The 22,544-nt window shown below is 37.0% G+C and overlaps 1 protein-coding gene across 2 annotated transcripts in view; it reads right to left on the bottom strand.

Moving 5' to 3' along the window:
* chd6 (chromodomain helicase DNA binding protein 6) overlaps positions 1–22,544 on the bottom strand; it is a 93,923-nt gene that overhangs the window by 55,101 nt on the left and 16,278 nt on the right. For both annotated transcript variants that reach the window (XM_039611967.1, XM_039611966.1), the window contains exon 2: positions 15,525–15,574. In XM_039611967.1, the coding sequence (XP_039467901.1) occupies positions 15,525–15,554 (30 nt within the window). In that variant the 5' untranslated portion in view covers positions 15,555–15,574. The remainder of the gene's footprint in view (positions 1–15,524; positions 15,575–22,544) is intronic.

Consider the following 22,544-nt stretch of genomic DNA (forward strand, 5'->3'; position numbering starts at 1 on the left):
TATTTGTATTATTAATGTACCTATTTTGCATCCACATCATCATAACGAGTGGAAGGTGTACTTATTTATAAAATTGCAGAAAAAGACTGATAACACTTAAGTTTATGATGCAATAGCTGATACAAACAGCTATTGTCACAAGTCTATTTATGTCTGTACCTGCACTCCCAGAAGTTACATTTTCACAGAGCAGTAGCTGTTGTCTATTAGCTTTCTGCAGTGAGTTATTCACGAAACGCATACAATATGTTAGCTCACATTACAAGATCTAATTAATCACATTTTACAGATTAATCAGCATGGCTCCATGTTCAGTGAGTTAACAGTGCATGTAAACACGAGGCATACGGTTAGTCTGTTCACTAACAATACCAAGAAGTTCCTTTAGATAAGATGGGTGTCCTCGTTCTTCACAGAAAGAAACACATATACAGCAATATACTGAATATACTGCACTTGACTTAGATGTCAGTCTTACTTACTAAAAGCATTTAAGCACCTCAAACGTTACAGAAATAATCATGACAAGATAGACGCTTTTTAAATGTTCCCCTTTTTTTAAATAACACCAAATGCCAATTTAGGCATTTCCTTTGCTTTCTCTGCAGTACTGAAAATGATATCAAAGTATGACTCTAATACTAGTGTGCATAGCAAACTATGGATTTAGTGCACCATTACGCCCGTATTTGCTTTAGATATCAAACAGTTTTTATTACAGAAACATAATCCCCAAGACAGACGCCCTGCTGCGTCTTCGCTGCTTTTCATAAGTGCTAGTTTTAATCAATTAACCGGGACTCCCTGGGGAGGAACAACTAAATTTAACAAGTCAGAGCCTTTGGTTTAGAAGTTCAAAATTTGATTCATAAGAGGATTAGACCTGAAAATGCACCCAAAGCATTTGTAGTCAGAATTTACATATGGCTGAAGATGAAACAGTCCCATTACGCTTGCTGGATAGGACAATACAGCCTAATCTATTCTGTAAACAAAGTGTGCTGTGACAGACAGCAAACCATTCAAGGGAGCAAAATAACAAAAATCACATTTTTCTAATGAATAACAACATCACATTTGTTACACTGGCATGTATACTGGTAACAGAGTAGTGTTTTTTTGGTCCAAATATTTTACAAAGACATTATTATTCAAGCATGGAAGAACATCATCTACCAGACTTGAAAAAACACACAATAAACAGGGTTATACTTAAACTAGCAATAATTCAAAAGTTGTTTCTAAGTTACATAAATGTGTAATAAATATTTTTTGCCATAAATATTAAACATAAAGGTTGTATTAAGATTCAAAAGGTAAAAGTAAGAAAAAACAAAACAATTATTTTAAACACCGAACCATGGAAAGATTGGAGAAATCAAATGACATTAATTCCACTCAGCAGGGGTGAAGTGAATACAGAATGCAGTCCTGGGCTTTTCTAAGTAATGAGTGTAAAATTAATTACAGAAAATGATCAGTAATACTTTTTCTACACATTTACAATCAATCAGAGTTACAGACGATGTTTTTAATCACTTTAAATATTTAACTATAATCTGTTGAGTTAACCCCTGGCAATGGTCAAACCTGCAGTGGCACTCTAGCATTGAAACCCCAGAGTTAACAAAAGTATTGTTACTTTAAATCTATTGGCACACTTGACAGCGTCATTTTCTCTTATGGTTTTTTGATGCCCTGCCAGCCACAGTGTTTTTGTTTCTATCCATGTTTCAATAATTAAACAGATATAATGTTGAACACAAGTGCTCTATATGACTTACCAAGTGCTACAAACACTTTCCGGTCTGACAGCAACTGCTACCCGCTATTAAGGATTACACCAGGCTCTGCAGCTAAGATAACCTTTTAAGTAGGTGTGCATAGAGGCTATTTGTCAGTGTTAGGGAAAAGTAAAGACCAGCCATCAGAAGAACTATAACTTACCTACAGAAGGAGATCAGCACAAACAAGCCAATGAGATTAGTACTGACTAAATGATGACGCTGAACAATCATCAAAGCACTAGTTTAAAATCAAACACAAAAAGTAAGACAAAAAAAAAATCATCACTATCTTTGAAAAAGAAGCAGCTTAAGAGGAAATCTTTGGTGTGGTGATAACAAATCAAATGTTTGCTACAAGCTTTTCATCCACTACAGAACAACATGTTCTGCAGTTTTAATTATTTAGTGCAATTAAAATCAATAATTAGGAATCATGTGTTGTGACTTGAATATAAACTTCCCATATAATAAAAGCCAAAATTCAATCTCGCCTTGCTTGTGTGCTATAGACCACCAGCTGTGTTCAAGTTTTCACTACACATAAAGTCCTATGGACAGCATGCCCTGCCATATGTGGCACTGCTGTTTGTGTGCTCTGTCCATATGTAAGTAATTGGAAAGACTGTACATTGCCCATATGTTTCTGCACCAATGTCACTAACACAAGCTGTACCACATTTTTGCACTTGGCAAAGGAAGCGATTGTGTTCTGAAAATGAGCCAGCGCAGGCTCATTATTGTGATTATGTTAAATTTTGAATCAGAAAGGTGCTGTTCTGAATGCAGCTGATGAAAATGTAGCCTGACATACTTCAGGGGGCTAATAGCAACAAGACAGACTTTTCAAAGCATTGATTCCCCCAACACACCTACGTAAATTTGATGGAGGCTTGTCAGAGGAAAGATGGTGTGGTTCCTATGACAGCAAAGCAGAGGGAGTGGTAAAGCGTTTAAAACTGGCTGTAGCCCTTTCTGACGCTCTTGACTGTATTTAGAAAGTGGATAAAATGGGCACATGGTCTGCAGAGAAATAACCTCGCCCGGTCATGTGAATGTGGAATGATCAAGTGACATTCGCACATGTTTGCGTCTGCATCCAAATCCTCGTTGAACGGGTATTTCTGCCTGAAAAAAAATGCATGGCAGTCAGACGTGCGTTTAGCCGGTGTATGCAATACACCGAGCAGGTGCGTGTGTTTTCATAACTGCAGTTTTTATGCGGTGAGAATTGAGTTTGACTAGCCTTGTTTCGTGATGTCAATGCAGATGTGCTAACTGCTTCTCACACAGGTATGAGGAATCATCCCAATGAATCACACACACACACACACACACACACACACACACACACACGAGCTGAGCGGCCTAGTCGCCAGTGGGTTTGAGGAGGGGGTATCAGGGCCGTTGCCATGGAAACTGGCTCTCTTTGCCAAAGCTGCTGGGAGAGGGGAGGTGAACGTAAACACGTGGTCACCATGGTAACTCTTTCGTTGCTGTCTGTATGTCTGTACAGACTGACTGCTTCTCTGAGTCTGACGTCAACTCATACATCAGAAGCTTTTTCTATTTCTTTCGGTCAGTCAGTCTTTAGCCATTTTAATTTCATTCTTACTTTGTCAGCCAATATATCTGCATGTATAACTGCCTAGAGAGCAGCGAATTCCAAGAAAGCTATTGTTTTTCGAAGGTTTAATAGGATAGATTTGTGTCACATATTTTTTATTTTTATTATCCAGGTTGCACAATTTTATATGCCGAGCTGAGTTTCTACTCAATTTTTCACAGAAATCAGAGCAAGTCTTGAGTTGTTTATATAAAGTGAGGCAATAGTTTAGGTAGCAAAGCTGAAAGTAACAATTATTTATTTAATAGTTTTCTTGATTCATCAATTGTTTGTGTTTTAAGAAAAAGTATTTGTCATGTGTGCATGTCTGACTAGCACTGTAAAAAGTAGTTAATTAAAAGTAGAACTAATAAAGCTGTAAAGCAAATTGTTGTTAGCTGGAAATTAAGTTAATTCAACTGGTGATTCAGTAAAGCAACTGTTTAAATAACTATTTCGTTGATATGAAATGTTTTATTTTATAAATCCTTTCATGTTGTCAGGAAAAATGTTATGCATCAGCAGGTAAAGACTTCTTTTTATTACCTATTTTTATTAAAATTACCAGCTAGGTTGGCTAATCAGTTCCTTATTTAGTGTCTAGTGATGAATGGAAGACATCAGCTGGTTAAAGTTTTCTGCAGCTCTGACAGGTAAGGCCACCAGAGAAGACACAGCAAAGACAAACTGGGTTAGATGAAATTAAATTTCAGTTAACCAGTTTCAACTGTCAACACAAAGGCAAAATACCAAACTCTGGTGCATTACACCATCTGTTTGTGAGAGTTTTGCCTACAGGCTTTGGTTCTCGTCTTAAAGGACAGACCACGCCTAACAAAAAAAAAAAAAAAAAAAAAAAACAAAAAAAAAAAAAAAAAACACACACACAGTAAAGTCAACTTTTCCACCGCTGCAGAGAGAAGAAAACTGTAGGTGTGATCAGCAAAGGTCAAGAGGCAAAGAAACAAGAGTAGGCTTCTACAGAGTCCCTACATGACATGAGTGGCAAAGTAATATATCTAAGTCCCGGGGCGAGATACCCTGGAGTGAAAAATATGAAGTAACCCTCGGCTAAGGTCAACTGATAGCCATTTTTGCTTAAAAGTGCAAACGGGTGTTAACATCAAAAGCTTCAACAAGCAAGAGAGGAAACTGGAGAATTTTAACTTTTTCCACAAGGAAAATTGTCTCCATGAGTATATTCCAATGCAGGCATGTAATAATATCAGTATCACAAGCCAACTATCAGTCTGCATACTGATAAATATTAGTGTAGTTTTTAGCCTTAAAATAATTAACAATAAAAACAGAAATTCCTGTGATATGAACAAAAGAATATGACGTGTAAACTGATGGTTTCTGTGTTGCTGCAATGATCTGTGTGACACTGTCTCCGGTCACGTCTTTGGGAGCTGTCGACACAAAAAGACTACCTACCACTCATGTGCCAGTAAACTGGATGGCAGTTTTGTGCACTACAGCATGTCGTTTGTATTGAGTCCCACACGTGTTAAGCAGTTTCACAAGCATTTCTGCCTTTTCATGATGTCCATCGAATAAGATGGACAGGTTTTCCTTTTTTTTCTATTAAATTGTATTTTCTAGTGAGTGGAACCGATCGGTGTACACAAACCCACATTTGGAGAATGTATAGCCATGTATGCAAGTCTGTCTTTTAGAGCACAGCCACAGGATGTCTCCAACTTATTTTAATTGGTGAAAAAAAAATTACGTCCTAAAAGTAACGCCCCGAGTAGAACTACTTCCTCCAGCTGTTCTGCTTTAGCGACCTCAACGGGAAGAATAGTTACGCAAACACGATATTACCAGGTCTTTTGGTTAATGGAAGGCTTATGCATTTCAGTATATGAAAGGATACTGGAAAACAAATTACCAGAAAGAAGAAACAACATAATTTCAAATGATAATATTTATAATATTTATTTTATTTTAATTTATTTAAATTTTTTATTTGAATTCAGGGGAAAAAAATCCATCTAAAAAACTATTTTGACAACTTTAAATACATTTCAGTCTAGAGATAAGAAGCTCTAAAAACACCAGTCTGGATTCTGCTTGGCTTGATTGGACCTTAACAAGCCTTACAAGGCTGACCGGCACAAGCAAAGAGATATTACTTATTTGTGTTTCCACAAGAGCAGTGGATTTTTATCCTGCGCCCAGTGGGTTTTATTCCACAGATTGATTGAACCTGGGATGCAACATGTAAAAAAAAAAGGGGAAAAAAAATGCTACCAACTTAAAGGGAGCACTTTGCGGAGTAGAAACCAAACAAGAAACACAGAGTCAAAGGTGCAGGACTGAGCAACCACTAAGCTAGACAAAATGCTTAAACTGGGATAATATTTTATCCTAGTTTGAAAAAAAACCTGAAAGTTTTGTGTGGGGCTCATCTGGTCTGGTATTTCTTGGGGATAATAATTAAAAACAGCAGTTGTTCATTTTTAAGGTTTGACAGGAACATAACGTGTTTATTTCCACATCTCAGAATCAGCAGTTTTCAATTTACATGTGGCAGAAATAATAAAGTTTTTCAAATCTGTGTGCAATGTGTGAAATGATTAAGGACACGGGCAGAACGAGGCCACTCACTGCAGAATGAGCAACACAAAGGAATTACCACTCATCAAGTAGGCCACATTTGCATGTTGCCACAAACTTCACCTGAAACAACGACCATATCACAAAGCAAGCACATCTCTATTAACTAAACTACACCCAATAAATAAATAAATAAATAAATAAAAGTTTCCTGTGCAGAGCACTCGTTACTTCAGTGAAACTGCATGTACACAAGGAAGATAGTCGCATTATTTTGAAGTCATTAAATTTAAAGCTAATGTGTCTGCTTTGAAATTGTAATGACCTAAAAATCCTACAAATCAGTGATAGCCATCTTATGTGATCACTCTGTAGCAAATGTCATTTTCAAATAGCTCCTTTCACACTCAGTACTGTATTAACAAAAAAGAAATACAGACCACAGACTGTTTATATATGCACATTAGTATTTATATAGTATTTCACTCCTCATACACCTCATACACTGTGTAAATGTGTATAAGAACAGAAAGCATTAAACCTTTATCAGATTAACCATAATAGTATTGTGCTGCTGACACACAAATTTGCAAATCTGTAAGTGCAGCACAGGAAACAAGGTTCGGTGGAGTGCTTTGCAAAGCAGCTAAGAGATGGGCAGCAACTGCAGGTAGGTTAACGCAAATTCATGGCCTGCATGAATGCTGAGCTCAATTACCCAAGTTTCTCTGAAACAATGTGTATGAATTACATTCGATGGCAGGAAAGTCAACCTGCCACTAAGCAAAAACCTCATAATCATGTAGAAAAATGTTTAAAGCTGTTAAAAACTGTTCTTACACTTGGGAAAAACTTTGTTTTAAATCAAATTGTTATAACAGGCAAACTGTTAGTTACACAAGTGAGAGTTCTCAGTTGAACAAAGACTGGGGTTAAAAGAGGAAAGATTTTTATAATCAGTTGAATTAAAACACAAGAAACAAGATCCAAGTTAAGATCCAACTTATTTTGTCTTCTGTGTACTTCATTATTCATTTGTTTAATAAAATCCCTTGTTAGATCAAAAATGAATAAATAGATGCAGGGAAACGCAAAGCATCATGTGAGGATTAGACCTGTAACACATTCTCATCAGGTTTGAGGCTCAGAAGAATCAGGAGCTTTGTTTACATGTCACTCACACCTCTAACCTCAGATGATCTGAGGCATGTAATCACTGAAAATACTTCCACGCTCAGCTCGCTCCATGTGCCTCTTCATATAGAAAAAAGCTCAGACGCAGTTATGGGTAACCTAGAAGCTAAAATTAGCTGCTAAGCTAACCCAGGCTCAGTAATGACCTGAGCCGCTGCCATCCATCTCCACAACAACATAGCAACAGTAGCCCTCCCCCCAACACACACACGCACACAGCATCATGGCATCGCGTCATGGTTGAATGTGCTTACATGACTGACCACACAGGCGTGCACACAGACATTAACTGTCTTCCTCACTCCCACACTGGCACTCCATGGCTCAATGTGCTTACATGACTGACTACATGGGCATACATGACTTACAACAGCCTGTTTTAGACACACCCCACCACACACTCATTCACACACGCATCTTCACGGTTCAATGTGCTTACAAGGATGACTACATGCATAAAAAATACACGGTCTTTCTCTTTACACACCGTCTCTCACTGTCCTATACAAACACACACACAGCCTCCAGTGACGTGCTGCAGTGTAGCAGCCTCTGCCTGTCCAGTAAAACCAACCAAACACAGCTGAGGGAGGCTGCAATCACACGGCCTATGAATCAATAATGCTGCCCCGCAAACAAGCACAAACACACACACACACGCACACACACACACATCTATCTCTCTGTCACGAATATAGACCACGAGTACTGCAGTCTCATCAATGCTCCTGCTTCCTTTCAAAGATGGAACAACAGGCAAAACTGGTAAATGTGCCAAACACTCAGGCTAGGCTTAGCGCTCTTTCACCACTGCTCATCTTCGTGAAAGGTTCGACGTATGAACAATGTGGAAAAAGTTTATGGCAGTAAAATGAAAGATGCCTTTAAAAACAACGTGGAGATCCGGGTTCCGTCAACTCCTTGTTGACGTCGTGATGCAGAATAAATATAGCAGCTATTCTAAGCATTGACTGCATCTAAAATGTTCGCACAGTATTGTTCAATGGTAGTTCAAAAACTTATTTCAATCGTTCTCCAGCTCAGTCCATGCTAAACCGCTAGCCCCACGCCTTCCTATCTTGTTTCCCCACCAGCTGGATGACCAGGTCGCAGTCGCAGCAATGCTGAATACCGTTAACTTGCCTCTCATCCCCAGAGACACTTCAAGTCCACTGTCGCAGATTGCAGCTGGTGACAGTAATGCCAGTGCAAGCTGCTGGGCCACTCTGACCTGAACCTACAGCAGGTGAAAACCTGTTCATGTGCTTCTGCAGAGCTAATCAAGGATACACAGCTGTGGAATTAAAGTCCATCTTAGATATGAGATCCAGTAGAGAGGGAGTTGACTATTACTTTGCCATTCATTTTCAAAAAACATATAGTGTCGTTTAAGTCAGTATGGGTGTGTCTTCTTTCATGTACAAACCTCACTGCACAATCACAAAAATCAGTGAGAAAACATGAATTTAGACTATCAGCACAGCACTGATACTATATTTCAAAAAGTGATACAATCAATAATACTGATTGATATATAATGCTAAAGATTTGAACAATGAAGATACTCAATCGAAATACAATTATTTTTACTAAAACGTGGACATGTAATTGGTTTGAAGGCATAAGAACTGGTTACAGGTGTATCCAGCTGCATTAAGAGGCATATGGCTTCTGTCCACTGTTAGCATGCCCTTGAACTTAAAACTATACTAAAAGATTTTTGACTAATTTAACTTTGTAGTCTGGTGATGCCAGACTACATGTTGGAAATATGAGTGTGTAACTACATATCCCGTTTTAGGTTCAGTGGCATTTTGGTCTTCCTTACACACCCTAATGGAGTTTTAAGACACTTGATTATATAAACTCTACCCACACAGATTTTTTTTCTACATAGAAAACTTTCTGCTTTAGCACATACATTTATTTTATCTTTACAGTTTTTAACTACTTAGAACTTCTAAATAGAGAGAAATTCTAAATAACATCCATGTAAATAACTTCTATCAACTAAAGTAATACAGGTTTGATGCCTTTACTATATCGAACGCGATAATGCTTAGGTGTTTAGTCAGACCCCAAAGGTCTGTTCTGAACCAAGAAAAACTGTCATGTGTAGCGTTTCTGTGAGAGTAGAAAAATGTGCTTTCAGCAAATGAAGAAACTTAGAAAAAGAATAAAGAAAGGAGACTCCACCAAAAGGCTAAAGGAAGGGAACTCCAGCTTAGAGGACAGCCACATTCTTGTTACTCCCTATAAAACTAAATAAATAAATAGAGATGGAAGGAGGCGGAGGAGGATGGAGGGCCACAGACGGATGTTTCAGCTGCTTGGGAAAGTACAAAAATGATCAAAGTGACTGAATCTAGGCCTCACAGACAGAAAAGAATTCAGTCCTTTCTTTGCTTTACCTTGAAGTGCAGATATCACAGTTTCATACACTTGCTGATTCATGGATTGTGGTGGTGAAAGAAAAAAAAGAAAAAATTAAAATCAAGCTTCAGCAAACAGAATAGTTCTCTTTAAATACACTTGTCAGATAAAGAGGAACTAAAGCTGGAATGGTGCCATCACAGATACAAATCATCATCTTTTATGCACTGACACAAATAGAGGTGTTATAAATTTGTTTAATTATTAATTAAACTATTAAATTGCACAACTACTAAAAAGTAAGATTTTGAGAAAGGTATTTTCTGCCCATTTATAGCAATGCATAAATTGATTCATACTGAAAGTAACCAATTAAAGGAAGTTAAACTTCATGCTGTTTTCTACTGCTTTTTAATTACTTCAGCTGGAGGCAGATTTTCTTCATTAAATCTAGCATTTGAGCTCTCTGCAAATTCTAAAGGTAAAAAAAGTAATTTTCCTAAAATGTGATAACTAAAAATGAAAACAGCTAGAAAAAGATGAATTCAAATCAAACATATTATTCTGGATAAACAACGTTCAGCATTATTTTAAACAGGGAAAATTTCCCAAACTATCCAGCATTACACCATCACCATAGTTCTATCTGCCATGTCAATTAAAGCCCTAACTGTGGCAAATACCCAGAAAATGACCAAGTAAAGTACAGTTAGCTCCATAGGATTTTGGACAATGCAACATTTATTGTAGCTTTACACTACCACAGTTATTTTAAATAAAACAACCAATGTGTGACTGAGGTGTAGACTTTCAGCTTTAATGCCAGTTGTTTCACAATAATATTACATTAAGTGCTTTAGAATTACAGCCACACATAGTCCTCCATTTTTAATACTTAGATGAAAATATCTTGCAGTCAGCAATTGCCTAAAATCTAAAACGGTTTGGCTTTGTCAGTATGCTTTGGGTCATTACCCATTTGCTCTGTGAAGCACTGTCCTATCAGTTTGGCAGCATTTGGCTGAATCTGAGCAGAGTGTATAGTCCTGTAAACTTCAAAATTCGTACTACTACCTCTATCAGCAGTCACATGAGAATTCTGGTTACAATACAATAGTTTCGTCTCCAGCTCATATTCATTCTCCATACTTTTCCCATCGTTCTGATGCAAGTTCATCTCAATCTTTGTCCAAAGAGTTATTTCCAGAACTGGACAAAATCTTTTTTTTTTTTAGATTATATGGTCTTCTTGCTGCTGAGTGTAACCAGTGATTTGCCGCTTGTCGTAAACCCTCTGTGTTTACATTCATGAAAGCGCCTCTTGATTGTAGACCTTGACAATGAAATGCCTACCTTGTCATGAGTGTTCTTGGCAGATGTTGTGAAAGAAGTTTTACTTAACCAACGAAAGAATTTGTGTGATCATCCACTTTTGTTATCTTCAGTGGTCTAGGTCTAGGTCTAGGCTGCTGGGGGAGTCCCATGATGCAGTCAGTGCTTTTTCTTCAGTCAACTTTTTCACTCACTATGTTTATACACCTCTCTGCATCTAATTATGAGCTATTATTAATCTCTGGCTCTCTTCAACAGCGTGTTTTTGTCCTGTCTTCATCCACTTACCCCCAACCAGTGGCAGCAGATGACCACCCCTCCCTGAGTCTGGTTCTGCTGGAGGTTTCTTCCTGTTAAAAGGGAGTTTATCTTTTCCACTGTCGCCAAAGCTTGCTTGGGTTTTCTCTGTTTTCTTTGTATTATTGTAGGGTCTTTACCTTACCTTACAGTAAAGTGCCTTGGGGCAACTGCTGTTGTGATTTGGCAGTATATTAAAAAAAATTGAATTGGTCTATGGGGCCGATTTGTTGTTCCTGTGATGGTGAGTGACTTGTTTTTAAGTACGTACAACATTGTTGATTTGGCCATTCCTCAAGTTTTTTTTGGTTGTTTTAAATCTGTCTGATCGGTAGTCAAGTTCCAAGACTATTGATGGCATCCTCCAACTACATCAACACCTCTTACCAAAAGCAAGTCAGCACTTGGAATCAATTAGTTTGTTATGGAATAATGAAGGAATAGGCTTCACTTGCCCATGAAACAACTCTCCCATCTTTCCAACTTTTGGCCCCCTGAAAATGGGAGACTATGTATAAAAAGGGCTGGAATTTCTAAACAGTTTATGCAATACTTTTGTCAACCCCTTGAATTAAATCTGAAAGTGCGCACTTTAACCAGTCTAGACTGTTTAAAATCTATCTATCAAAATCTGCTGGTGTACAAAGGAAAAGCTACAATGAAAGACACGGGGTTATTGTCCAAAAATCTACGGACCAAACGGTAGTTACACAGGATTTAGTAGCTGGCAAAACAGTCACCTCAAAGGAGACATAAACACACAGAATATTTTTTGTTGTTAAGAGAATTGTTACCAGCTGGACGAATCCGTTTTTAAAGACTTAAAAACATAAATTCGGCACGCCTACCATCTGTCCTGCTCCTACAAGCGAGCTCTACCCTCACTACACAAAAAGATTTCCCTGCTATCTCTTTTTGAACAATCAACATTATCTCACTTTTGTTATCATTTTTCCAACATGGTGCAGCAGCCTTGTACAAACATTTCCACACAGACATTAGTTTCCTCCACATCATTGTGGCGTGATGACATTATCACTGTGGTTTCAAGATGTGGCAGGGAGATAACCAGACAAGTTGATGGCCACTTGAAAGATGCCAGACACACCATCACTGCGACAGTGAAAATCTCATCACCTTTCTCATGTAAACAAACTGATGTAAGCCTTAAGTAAGATTGCACACTGCCTAAAACAGAAACTAAATTATTTAAGGATGAAGCTCTTTCCCTTTCATACCAATTCTACTGCTGACATGTTTTGTTATCTTAAACGTGATTTAGTGTGCCAGTGTAGACAAGGAATTGCATTTGGCTGCACCCAAACATTCACAAACGATATTACAGACCAAGCACAGATACTGTAACTTCACTTTACCTGATATTGATAAAAGCCCTCAGCCTTTTCATGCCACTACAAATGATTATACACAAGTCAGATAAACAGACTAATTAACACGGCCACTGCACCAATACAACAACACCTGAATCAGAGGGTAAAAAGAGAAAACTTCTGTATCTCTGGAGTTAGCAGATAAGATGACCTTAAACTAGCTTAACCAAGACAAATCTGAGTTAACAAGGCTGTACTGTATCCTGTGTGAGAGCACTCAGGTTGAGGACACAGTGTTAGAACACAAAATATGTTTATTTCAACAAGTTTCACTCAATACAAAATAATTTGGCAAGGTATTATACTGGATTACCATACCAGGTAGAACTATTTCCACCAGAATGAATACATTAGAATTATTTGTACAGAAATGCATTTCTGGAAAGATGTTCAAGAAGAGATTAAACAGATTTTAGATTAACGGCATACATTCAATATAAGAGATGGAAAACTGATATAGCTGTTAAGAACTCTGCTCTTATTTTTTGTTTTAATAGCTTCTTGGATGAAACCAAAACTTCTTAGTAAAATACACAGGAGATATTGGCTAAAGGAAACCTTATTAATATGGGGAAAAAAAATCCTCCAAGACTACAGCTCAAAATAGATTTGTCAGGAAATGGTTGACAAAAGAAATACAGGTCTTCAGCTATCTTCTGTATGTTTTTCCTCTTTGATTTCTTCTTATTGTTGTTTTTGTTTCTTTTCACGCTGGACTAAACTGGGAAAAATTGTATCTTAAATTGAGGGATTTTTTGTTATTTGTAAGACAGAAATGTTAGAACTGTGGAATTTTTTGTGTTTATGTATAGATATATGCACATATTCTAATTTGTGCAGTATTATATGAATAAACATTAATGAATAAAAGGTTGTTTGTTTTTTTTAAGAGACCTTATCATAAAACTGCAGTACTTTCACATCTAAGCCAGTAGTGACTCACCAGCCAGTGATAGAAGACTGCTGCTAGCCGAAGTTTGCCATCAATAACAAGCTCATTTTGGCAGCAGACTTTTTTTTGGAAGTAAACCATCAAATTTATAATTTTCTTTTCCAAGAGAACCCTGGTGCATTCAAAATGAGAGATTGTTTACACAGTCAAAAAACAATGAAAAAAAGTCACCTTCAAGTTTGTCTTGAAGTTTCAGTTTTGTCATAAACTGCTTGAGGAATTTTCCTTACTTCACAAAAATGATTTTCAAAAAAATATTTGTATTTTTTTCCTCAGTAATCATTATGTTTATCGTTCTGTATGCCTGTAAAAATAAACATTTTTCAATAAAATGAATGTCTTGCAAAAAAGAGTCAAAACTTATATGGAATCTCAAATCATAGATGTCGGTGTCACTACGTCTCTATGTATTACAGCCACACTGAACTTAGGGGAAGTCTCTTCATGCTCACACACTGCCACCCTGAGAGCTGGAAATTTGACAGTACAAGTGCAAAGTTGTCAGATCAGCTATATTTGTACAGATTTGCCCTTTGTTGAATAGAAAGTTCAATATATGAGACTTCGGAGGTTGTTCAGAGTTTTTACTCTCATCTGCTGCAATATAGCAACCCATGTATTTCTCTTAGTTATAATATTTAGGTTCATACGGTCTATTTTTCTTGTTTTATTAAAATTTTATTTACTATTATGCAGGATAAAAATCACCTGGTGTGACATCATTTTCCACCAGTTTTTACCTATTACCAATTTTACCTATTTCTTAAATTCATTACTGAGGAAGATAAAAGCAGCAAATAATGATCATAATGACTGAAGGATCACGTTCTACTGTTATGACAGTGCTGGCACCCTGTTACTGCAGTATGGTAGCCTCATATGCCCAGCTGAGAGACTGCTGTGTCACCTCTCACTAACAAAAACTCTGACTCATCACTCTGCTCAGCTTGACTCCTGAATATTACAAAGCGCAAGCCAACATCTAAAAGCACCAAAGTAATACTAAAATACAGGACATTTCTACAACCACATGAACAAGAAGGTTTGACACAAAATGGCAAAACAAGTTTTTCAGATGACTTAATGTAGAGGATGGAGCACAGAGTACTGAAGAGTACGGTTTCAACCTCAAAACCTCTGCTATCGGAGACTTGGTAAGACTTTTTTTATGGATACAATCAATCAGTTTCACATTAAACAAACTCATCATATAACCTCATATTGCAAATGACTCCACAGTGAGCAACAATGCAGTCATTGTGAATCAGATGTACTGACACATAATTTCCAGGATATTAAAAACAAGCTGTTGCAATGTAGGATTCTTTTCATTTTAAATGCTATATACACTGTACTTTTTTGCCATGGTGTGAACCTTTAAGGGTAATCAAATAAAAAAAAGTTGTCAAAAGGGTGAAGAGGAACAGTGACTAAGGTTGCCAAAGAAAAGTTCAAAACACAGCCCTCTGACCATTGATCTTCCGATTTGAGGACAATCCGCTTTACCTGCTCAACCAGAGCAGTTGAATAAAATCTAACAAAGGCTCTGTTCATTAATAATCTATCTATCCATCCATCCATCCATCCATCCATCCATCTATTGCAGAATTGTGAATCAGAAATGCACAAATTAACTGTTTTGTTTTCCTGCAGTGTAAAATTGTTGCTACACGTCAGTGCACTCTTTACACTGGAAATAATGATCTTGCTCACTACAATGATGAACTGTGGCAAGAGAGAAGTGTTGGGGTCAGTTCAGTACTTATATTGTTCAGTGACGACAGCATTTATCGTGTCAGCATTCTGTAAACCAGCAGCCTCCAACAATGCATGTCAACAGTAACAAACTTACCCTGGGAGATGTTAAGCGAGTTAAGTGAATAAATGTCAAAGATTTACATGATGAATCTACCCAAGAGTGTTTCCAAAATTACATTTATAATCATGTTTTATCCAGTATCAAAGCAGCTGTGTATAAAGGCTTTTATAAATGGCCTACTTTTCTTGTGTGCATGCATGGTAATAACACAAACCTGCTGCTTGTCCTTCTTGAGTATTTTCATCTTCTATCCCTTCACAGCATCTGTTAACAGAAAAGATCATAAATCAAATTACTTCCATAAAAGCACACATGACAAAAAAACAGAAATTTCTGACATCTGTGAGGACAAATTAGTAGAGCTACAATATAAAAAGAAAATAAAGATTTTTCAAATCAAAGAAAACACTGCATACTGGATTTAATCTTACATAATTGTAATCAAAGTAGAAAGCACTAAAATCTCCCAAAGAACTACACATGTATGTGTATTTAACTCTTATACAACTGTATATAAAGGTACAGTAAGTAGTGAGCACACCCTTATAAGAAGAAAATCTGAGACAAATGTTTTCTTGCAGCATCCTTCTTCCAAGTTAATTAGAGAGTCAGCCACTGAACTACTGCCTTACTAAAGGACACTTGCTTCAGTACAACAGTAAATAGAATAAGTTCTTTAACTGACTTTTCCCTTACAGTTTAAGTTGAAAGAAAAGAAAAAAAATGTTACACCTAAAAACTATATGGACTGTATGAATTTCACGTATCGACTGCTTCGGTATTGCTTGATAACTTTAAAGTGCGGTTTTATCTGAGACTAAGTTAATATTGTCTCAGTTTAAGCAGAAATTTGTACAGGTCACCAAAGAAGCTCCACAAACTTCATGTTAAACTCCACACACACACACACACACACACACACACACACACACACACACACACACACACACACACACACACACACACACACACACACACACACACACACACACACACACACACACACACACACACACACACACACACACACACACACACACACACACACACACACACACACACACACACACACACACACACCTACCAAAGTAAGAGAAGCCCAAACAAGACAAAGGTTTGTTCTGTACATTAAAGCAGCGTACAAAGCAGAGGATGAAAATGTTTCATTGTACCTGTCTTGGTGATGACAGAACCTAATTATTTTACTAAAAGGTCAAGTACGGTTGACAACATTTCTCTTTTTTGCCTGTAATTCTGTACCGGGTTGTACTTACAAGATGTTAAAGACAGAAGTGTTTAATAATTTGATAGATCACCCACAAAGTATAAAATCTTGATGCTTTTCTCATGATTTTCTTGTGTATTTTGATTCTTTTACCATACATGGCAGAGCACAGAGGCAAGTGTTTTAAATCTGCCTTATGTTTATTAATTGTATGGTACAATACAATATTATTATATTTAACCAGAACAGAGTTCAGTTTGTGATTCACATCTAAAATGCCACATTTTGAATTACCTTTATTGACTGCACTCCCATAATCAGGAGTGTCAAGATAGCATCTATACGATGCATTATATGTCTGCTGTAATATTATATGACTGTGAATCACATTTTCAACAACACAGGGAAAAAAAAGAAGATGGAAACGCTGCAGAACAGAAGTTGGAGAGTAACATTGTGTGCTCCCAGCTTTCACTGAGACTCAGAGCCTGCACTGACAAAGTGCAGAAATGATAGTATGAAGTAATTTCAGAATAACTTGAACAGATCATTTTCAGGCCACTGTGCACTACTTCTGTCTCTGTTTCTACAAACCTGTGCAGCAGCATTGCCACGGGGGTTTGTGTATAGCAAAGAAGTGGAGGTGGACAGGACCAAAGATAATACAACTTATTCAACTTCTTGCCTTTGAAAAAGCATCACTGCAACTCTTTCAAAATCCCCACGAGTACAGCTGCATATCTTTTGAGTAGTTTCATTTTGTTGAAAATCTGCAGTTTGTCTGTGTAGCATGTTAAACAGAAGCCTCTGTCCACTTCATTAAACACACTTGATTCTAAGGAAATACTGTGCTGGGACTGCAACATTGTATTAACAAATGGTTAACATGCTAACTGGTATCTTCATTATGAGGGCACCAAAATAATTAAAGTTGAAATAACATCATAGGCAGTAAAGGTCCGTAACCGGATACAACTGAGATATTGACTTTGCACATTAAGTCATAACAAACACAAGGATATCCATGATCACCAGTCATGATGTGTGACACAGGAAACAGGCTACCTAAAAGCTTTAATATCCAGCTGTTCTAACATTACATGAATGGACAATGTCAACATTACCAGATCATTTTGGTATCCAATTCTCTATCTGGATGTTTCTATATCGTCATCCTTTCAACATCTATTTTCCTCATAAGTACAAGCTTGTTTGCGGCAACCAATTCTGAGTGACTCACTCTTGAGTCTGCCTGAGCCAATGTGCTCTTTGCAATTGCATGAACGTAAGACCCTTTTCATCATCAGAGAAAGCATTAACTCACCAGTACGCACTGAAGATTGCTGCACTGCACTCAACATGTGACAAACTGAAACTTTAAGAACTGCACATTTACCATATACCATATGTATGGTAATACATATATAAAGCAGATTATTACAGTTATCTGTAGTCCACTTTGAAGCAGTCCTCATTTTAAAAGGACAGATTACACATAAATAATAATATATGTATATCATGAGGCAGAATTTTAAATAATCTAAGTTTCAATTTTCTTTTTCATTTATGTTTTGATGTTTCATACCATCCATACCACTACTGCCTATGCTAGAACATCAAAACAACTGCAGCATCATAATCATAATGGGGGAACTTGCTGCATGCAACAGATAGGAAGAATAGCTAAAATCAAGTTAACAGTAATGACAATTTAGATCTCTTTAACATCTAAAGACACAAATGTGTCTCTACAGGCCTGAACGAGCACCTGCACACCTTAAAGGCAACCAGGACACTGTGGCTTCAAATTTGTATTCTATGCAGAACCATTAGATGTCAAAAGCAAGAGGCAATAAAAAAGGATCAACTAAACACAAACGTAAACTAAAAGAAGTTTAATTTTTTCCTTTTTAAATCCCTCAGGGTTCAGGAAATCAGACTGAACATCTACTGTTTATATACCTCATTTTAACAGGTGCAAACTCGAGGTTTATATTTCAGTTGTGGGGACAACTATGAATCTGTCAGTCTTCCAATACAAATCAACAACTAAATTATACAGCCTACAGTGAAATCACTCAGTTATAATTAGTCAATTGGATGTCCCCGGTTGTATGACAAATGGCTCAGACAGGCTCTTACCTTACTACCTTAAAGCCAAAACTGTTAAGTTATTACAAAACATAGTGAACAGAATTACCCAATAAACTAAAAGGTTTAGTGTTACGGTTATACTAGAGATTGAATATGGCTTAAGGCTTCACCACTATGCTAATTTAGCAGAAAAAAATGAAATAAATATGAAAAAGAAATGAGCCAGCTGATGAAGCAGAATTGGACTCAAATTATTGTGGGATACATGTTTTGTTTTGTTTTTTCACACTCTATTGAGATTTACATTCTCTAAGTTACATTGATATTTTTCAAGCACTTATAGACTAATACAACCTGGATGGTCTGCACTCTGCTGAAAGCCATAGTTTTAAAAAGATAATTTTGGGACTCAGAAAAGTCCCAAAAGCCTTCAACAGCACCAACTGTAAAGGGATCCAGTTTAATGATTCAAAGTAGTGGAATGAGACCTACCATACACAGGCCCCAGGTTTTGGTCAGCTGCTACAAAAGACACAGATCTGATGCTTTCAAATTAGGGAACGACAGAAATCTGCACTGGATCCCCGGTTCCTTGTTGTGAAAAAATATGAGGCATGGCCTTAATGTAACGTCATTTCATTTATACATAACATCAGAACTCTCCTCAGCTCATTCACTTCTGAGCACAACAATGATCAATATAAACACATGGCAAAGGATTGCTCAGTGCATATTTATGAGTTTAAAACAGTGCAAAGCTATCCATGGTATTTTTTGCGATATGCAAACACAGTAGTAAAACCTGGTTTAAATGGAAACTGCCAGTCCTCTACATCAACATAACCATAAAACTAAACAGGAGCACAGTACACTTGGGTGTCCAACTCAAAAAAGGTGTACACAGCACCAGTGCAATAGAAATGACTAAAAGAAAAGAAAAAGATTACCTTGTGCCTTATGTTACAGTATGCAGTTCCTTCCATTCAAGTCTTTCAGTGGAAAAGAAGAGTATGCTGATTTCTCTACAATATCTCCCAAACACATTTTCTCCACATTCCTGAATCAGTTTGTTTTGTTTTTTTAAAGAAAAGAAAGAATGATGGCCAAGAAGGACAGAAAACAAACAACTGATGCAGTGATTTACAACAGCTGAGTTATGAGGAATATTGCTGATTTTAAATTAATAGCATTTTAAAGATGTTTGTTCCTGGGTTTCTTTTCTGGCAATGGACCAGATTAACAAGGGGAAAAAAAACAAAAAAAAATGGTCAGTTAAAGACTGAAGGTGCCAATAGACGTTTGGACTAACTTAAAAGATAATCAGTGCAGTAAATGCCTTTTTCCCCAGCTACTCAGTTATGATTTCATTCTTTTAACATCCTATTGCCTTTTGCTGGAAAGAAAAAAGCAGATTTAGTACAGGTGATATCAATTGCCTGTAACCAGCTTCACTGTGCTTTTCAGAAAGAGCAGGTGCTCCTCATATTTTGAACAGTGTACATGACATTCAGCAAAATCCACCTTTTGCTGCTTAACACTCTGATGATAAAATGGCATCTGTGGTGCACTACTCTGCAGCAGGAGAAACAGTCAGGTACTCCCACCACCCACCTCACTGTACCATTAAGGATAACTGCAGTATCTGCAGAAGAAGTTCAGACTCCCCACTGTTTTAAAAGTGTGACACTTAATCCTTAAAACAACACACCATATTTTCTGTTAATTCGATGGTTTAATTGCAAGTGAAGAAGACAGTCTGTGATTATTGAGGCACTTAATTTTTGCAGTGCACCTGTCATAAAGATCAGTACAGCATATAATGCAAAGTAAAAGAAAGATTAGTTTTGGATGCCCCTTACAGATATGCTACATGTAGCTATTAATAAAGATATCTATGGTGTTTTAAAATGCCCATCGCACACCTAGAAGACTGGACATCCAAGGATCCAAATATCTGGATATGTTTGACAAAGAGGCCTGAACTTCAAGGTTTCTGATTTATTATAACCGTTTTTCTTGAAAAATGACAATCAATTACTTTTTTGTCAGCTGATAAAAAAAATAAAAAATACAGCAAGTCTACAGCTGTCACATTACCACCAATGCTGATGGACTGAAATACAGAAGAAACACATCGATAAACGTGACTCAAACATCCTAATAATCCTTAGAGTGCCCCAAAGCACTTGCCTGAGACACTAACACTGGAGTAAGCAGACAGTGAAACCTGAAATGTAGGGCTTGTGTGATGCGTTATGTCTGTCACGTGGGAAGACGGGTCACAAGGGGGCATGGACTGAGTGAACACAGAGGGAAAGTGAAGCAGTATGAAAACAGGAAAATACAGCATACCTCATGACTTCCTCTCTCATTGCTATAAATGACAATATTTGCATATATAAGCAGTTTAGGTAAAATAATAAAAATATAAACTAGCACTCAAATTCATTGTATATTAGCAGTTAACTTAAAAGACCACTGTCAAGAGTTTAATTTTCCTCCACTTTAGCAGCTCGATGATACAGGCGAGATTACATTATCTCCTGCACACAGTCCATAGTATAGATATGACTTAAGTGTGTCGAGAGCACACGTCTCTGCCACATGGGACTCGGTTATTTTTGGTGCAAAAAACCTTTCTGTAAATACAAGTACTGCATTATACTGATAAAACTGCAAGTATGTTGGCCTAAATCTAGTTTTATCTTGACTTGATGCAAAGTCAGGGTTATTCTTAAATGTAATACACAAAAGCTGGAGCCACTCAGTTTGTAAGCTATTGTGTTTTTTAGGTTTATCAGTGACTAGTTTTCTTTTTTCTTTCATTTTTTCCTCAAATTTACTGACATATTTAGGCTGACACATAATAAGTGTGGATCCTGTTGAAACATTTCAAATTGTTCCCTAACGAATGTTGCAATTCATGTTATTCCTGATAGATTTCAGTGTGCTCCTTCTGTGAACTGTGCTGTGTAATGCTCCTAATTTTATAATTGCCAACACAGTCTCCGCAAGTCTTTAGGAGAAAAGAAAGAAGAAAGGTTAAAAAAAAAATTTTTAAAAGGACAAAAAGGCCATTGAAATACTGATTTGCACAGGACTTATCCTGGGATCTCTGTTTTCTGTGGAGTGTGGCCGGTAATTTGCTGTGGAATTTTTACTTTGCAGACTGAAGACATGGCAGAGTTGCAAAAGGCAAATGACCACAAATGACCTCTGCAATTATTACAACTTACCAGAGGTCCCCAGGTCATCCTAGTTCCATGATATTAGTGCTAATGATTATGACTTAAAAAGGGGGGGATGTAGAATGTATACCCATTTGTCTCACCAATGGACAAATACCTTCAACTATCAAAATGGTAAATTAATATGCATCTAACACCTTTAAGTGCTGATATGAACCGTATGCAAATGTGTCTGCTGGGCATTGTAGTCCCCGATTTTATGAAGGAAAATTAGACTCTAGAAGGTTGCAGCATTGGGCCTGCTATAATCATATTTAAGTCAAATAGCATAAAGAAAACTATTGTTTTATTAACTAAAGTATTATTTTAAAAACCACATGTAGTTTAATGTCATTGCTTTTTCCAAAGCATTTGAAAATAAGGACTATTTTATGATCAAGTTAACCACTTGGAAATGAGACCTGTGAATCATATTTGATCTCACAATTGTCAGTGTGCTTATATGTGGAGAAAATGCAAATACTGAATCACTGATGACGTTTCAACCATTTCAAGATAGCAAATCCTTTAGTGAGTTAAACAGCTTCAGTAACACTTTATTTTGATGAGAGTCAGTTTTATAACACTGTCACTCCATGGAGTAAAAATCACAACTTCAGTAAAAAGACAAAGATGATGTCATGGTAGATACACTGGCACGTAGGGCTGCCACGATTAGTCGACTAGT

The sequence above is a fragment of the Oreochromis aureus genome, linkage group 5 (assembly GCF_013358895.1).
Source record: "Oreochromis aureus strain Israel breed Guangdong linkage group 5, ZZ_aureus, whole genome shotgun sequence".
Lineage (NCBI taxonomy): Eukaryota > Metazoa > Chordata > Actinopteri > Cichliformes > Cichlidae > Oreochromis > Oreochromis aureus.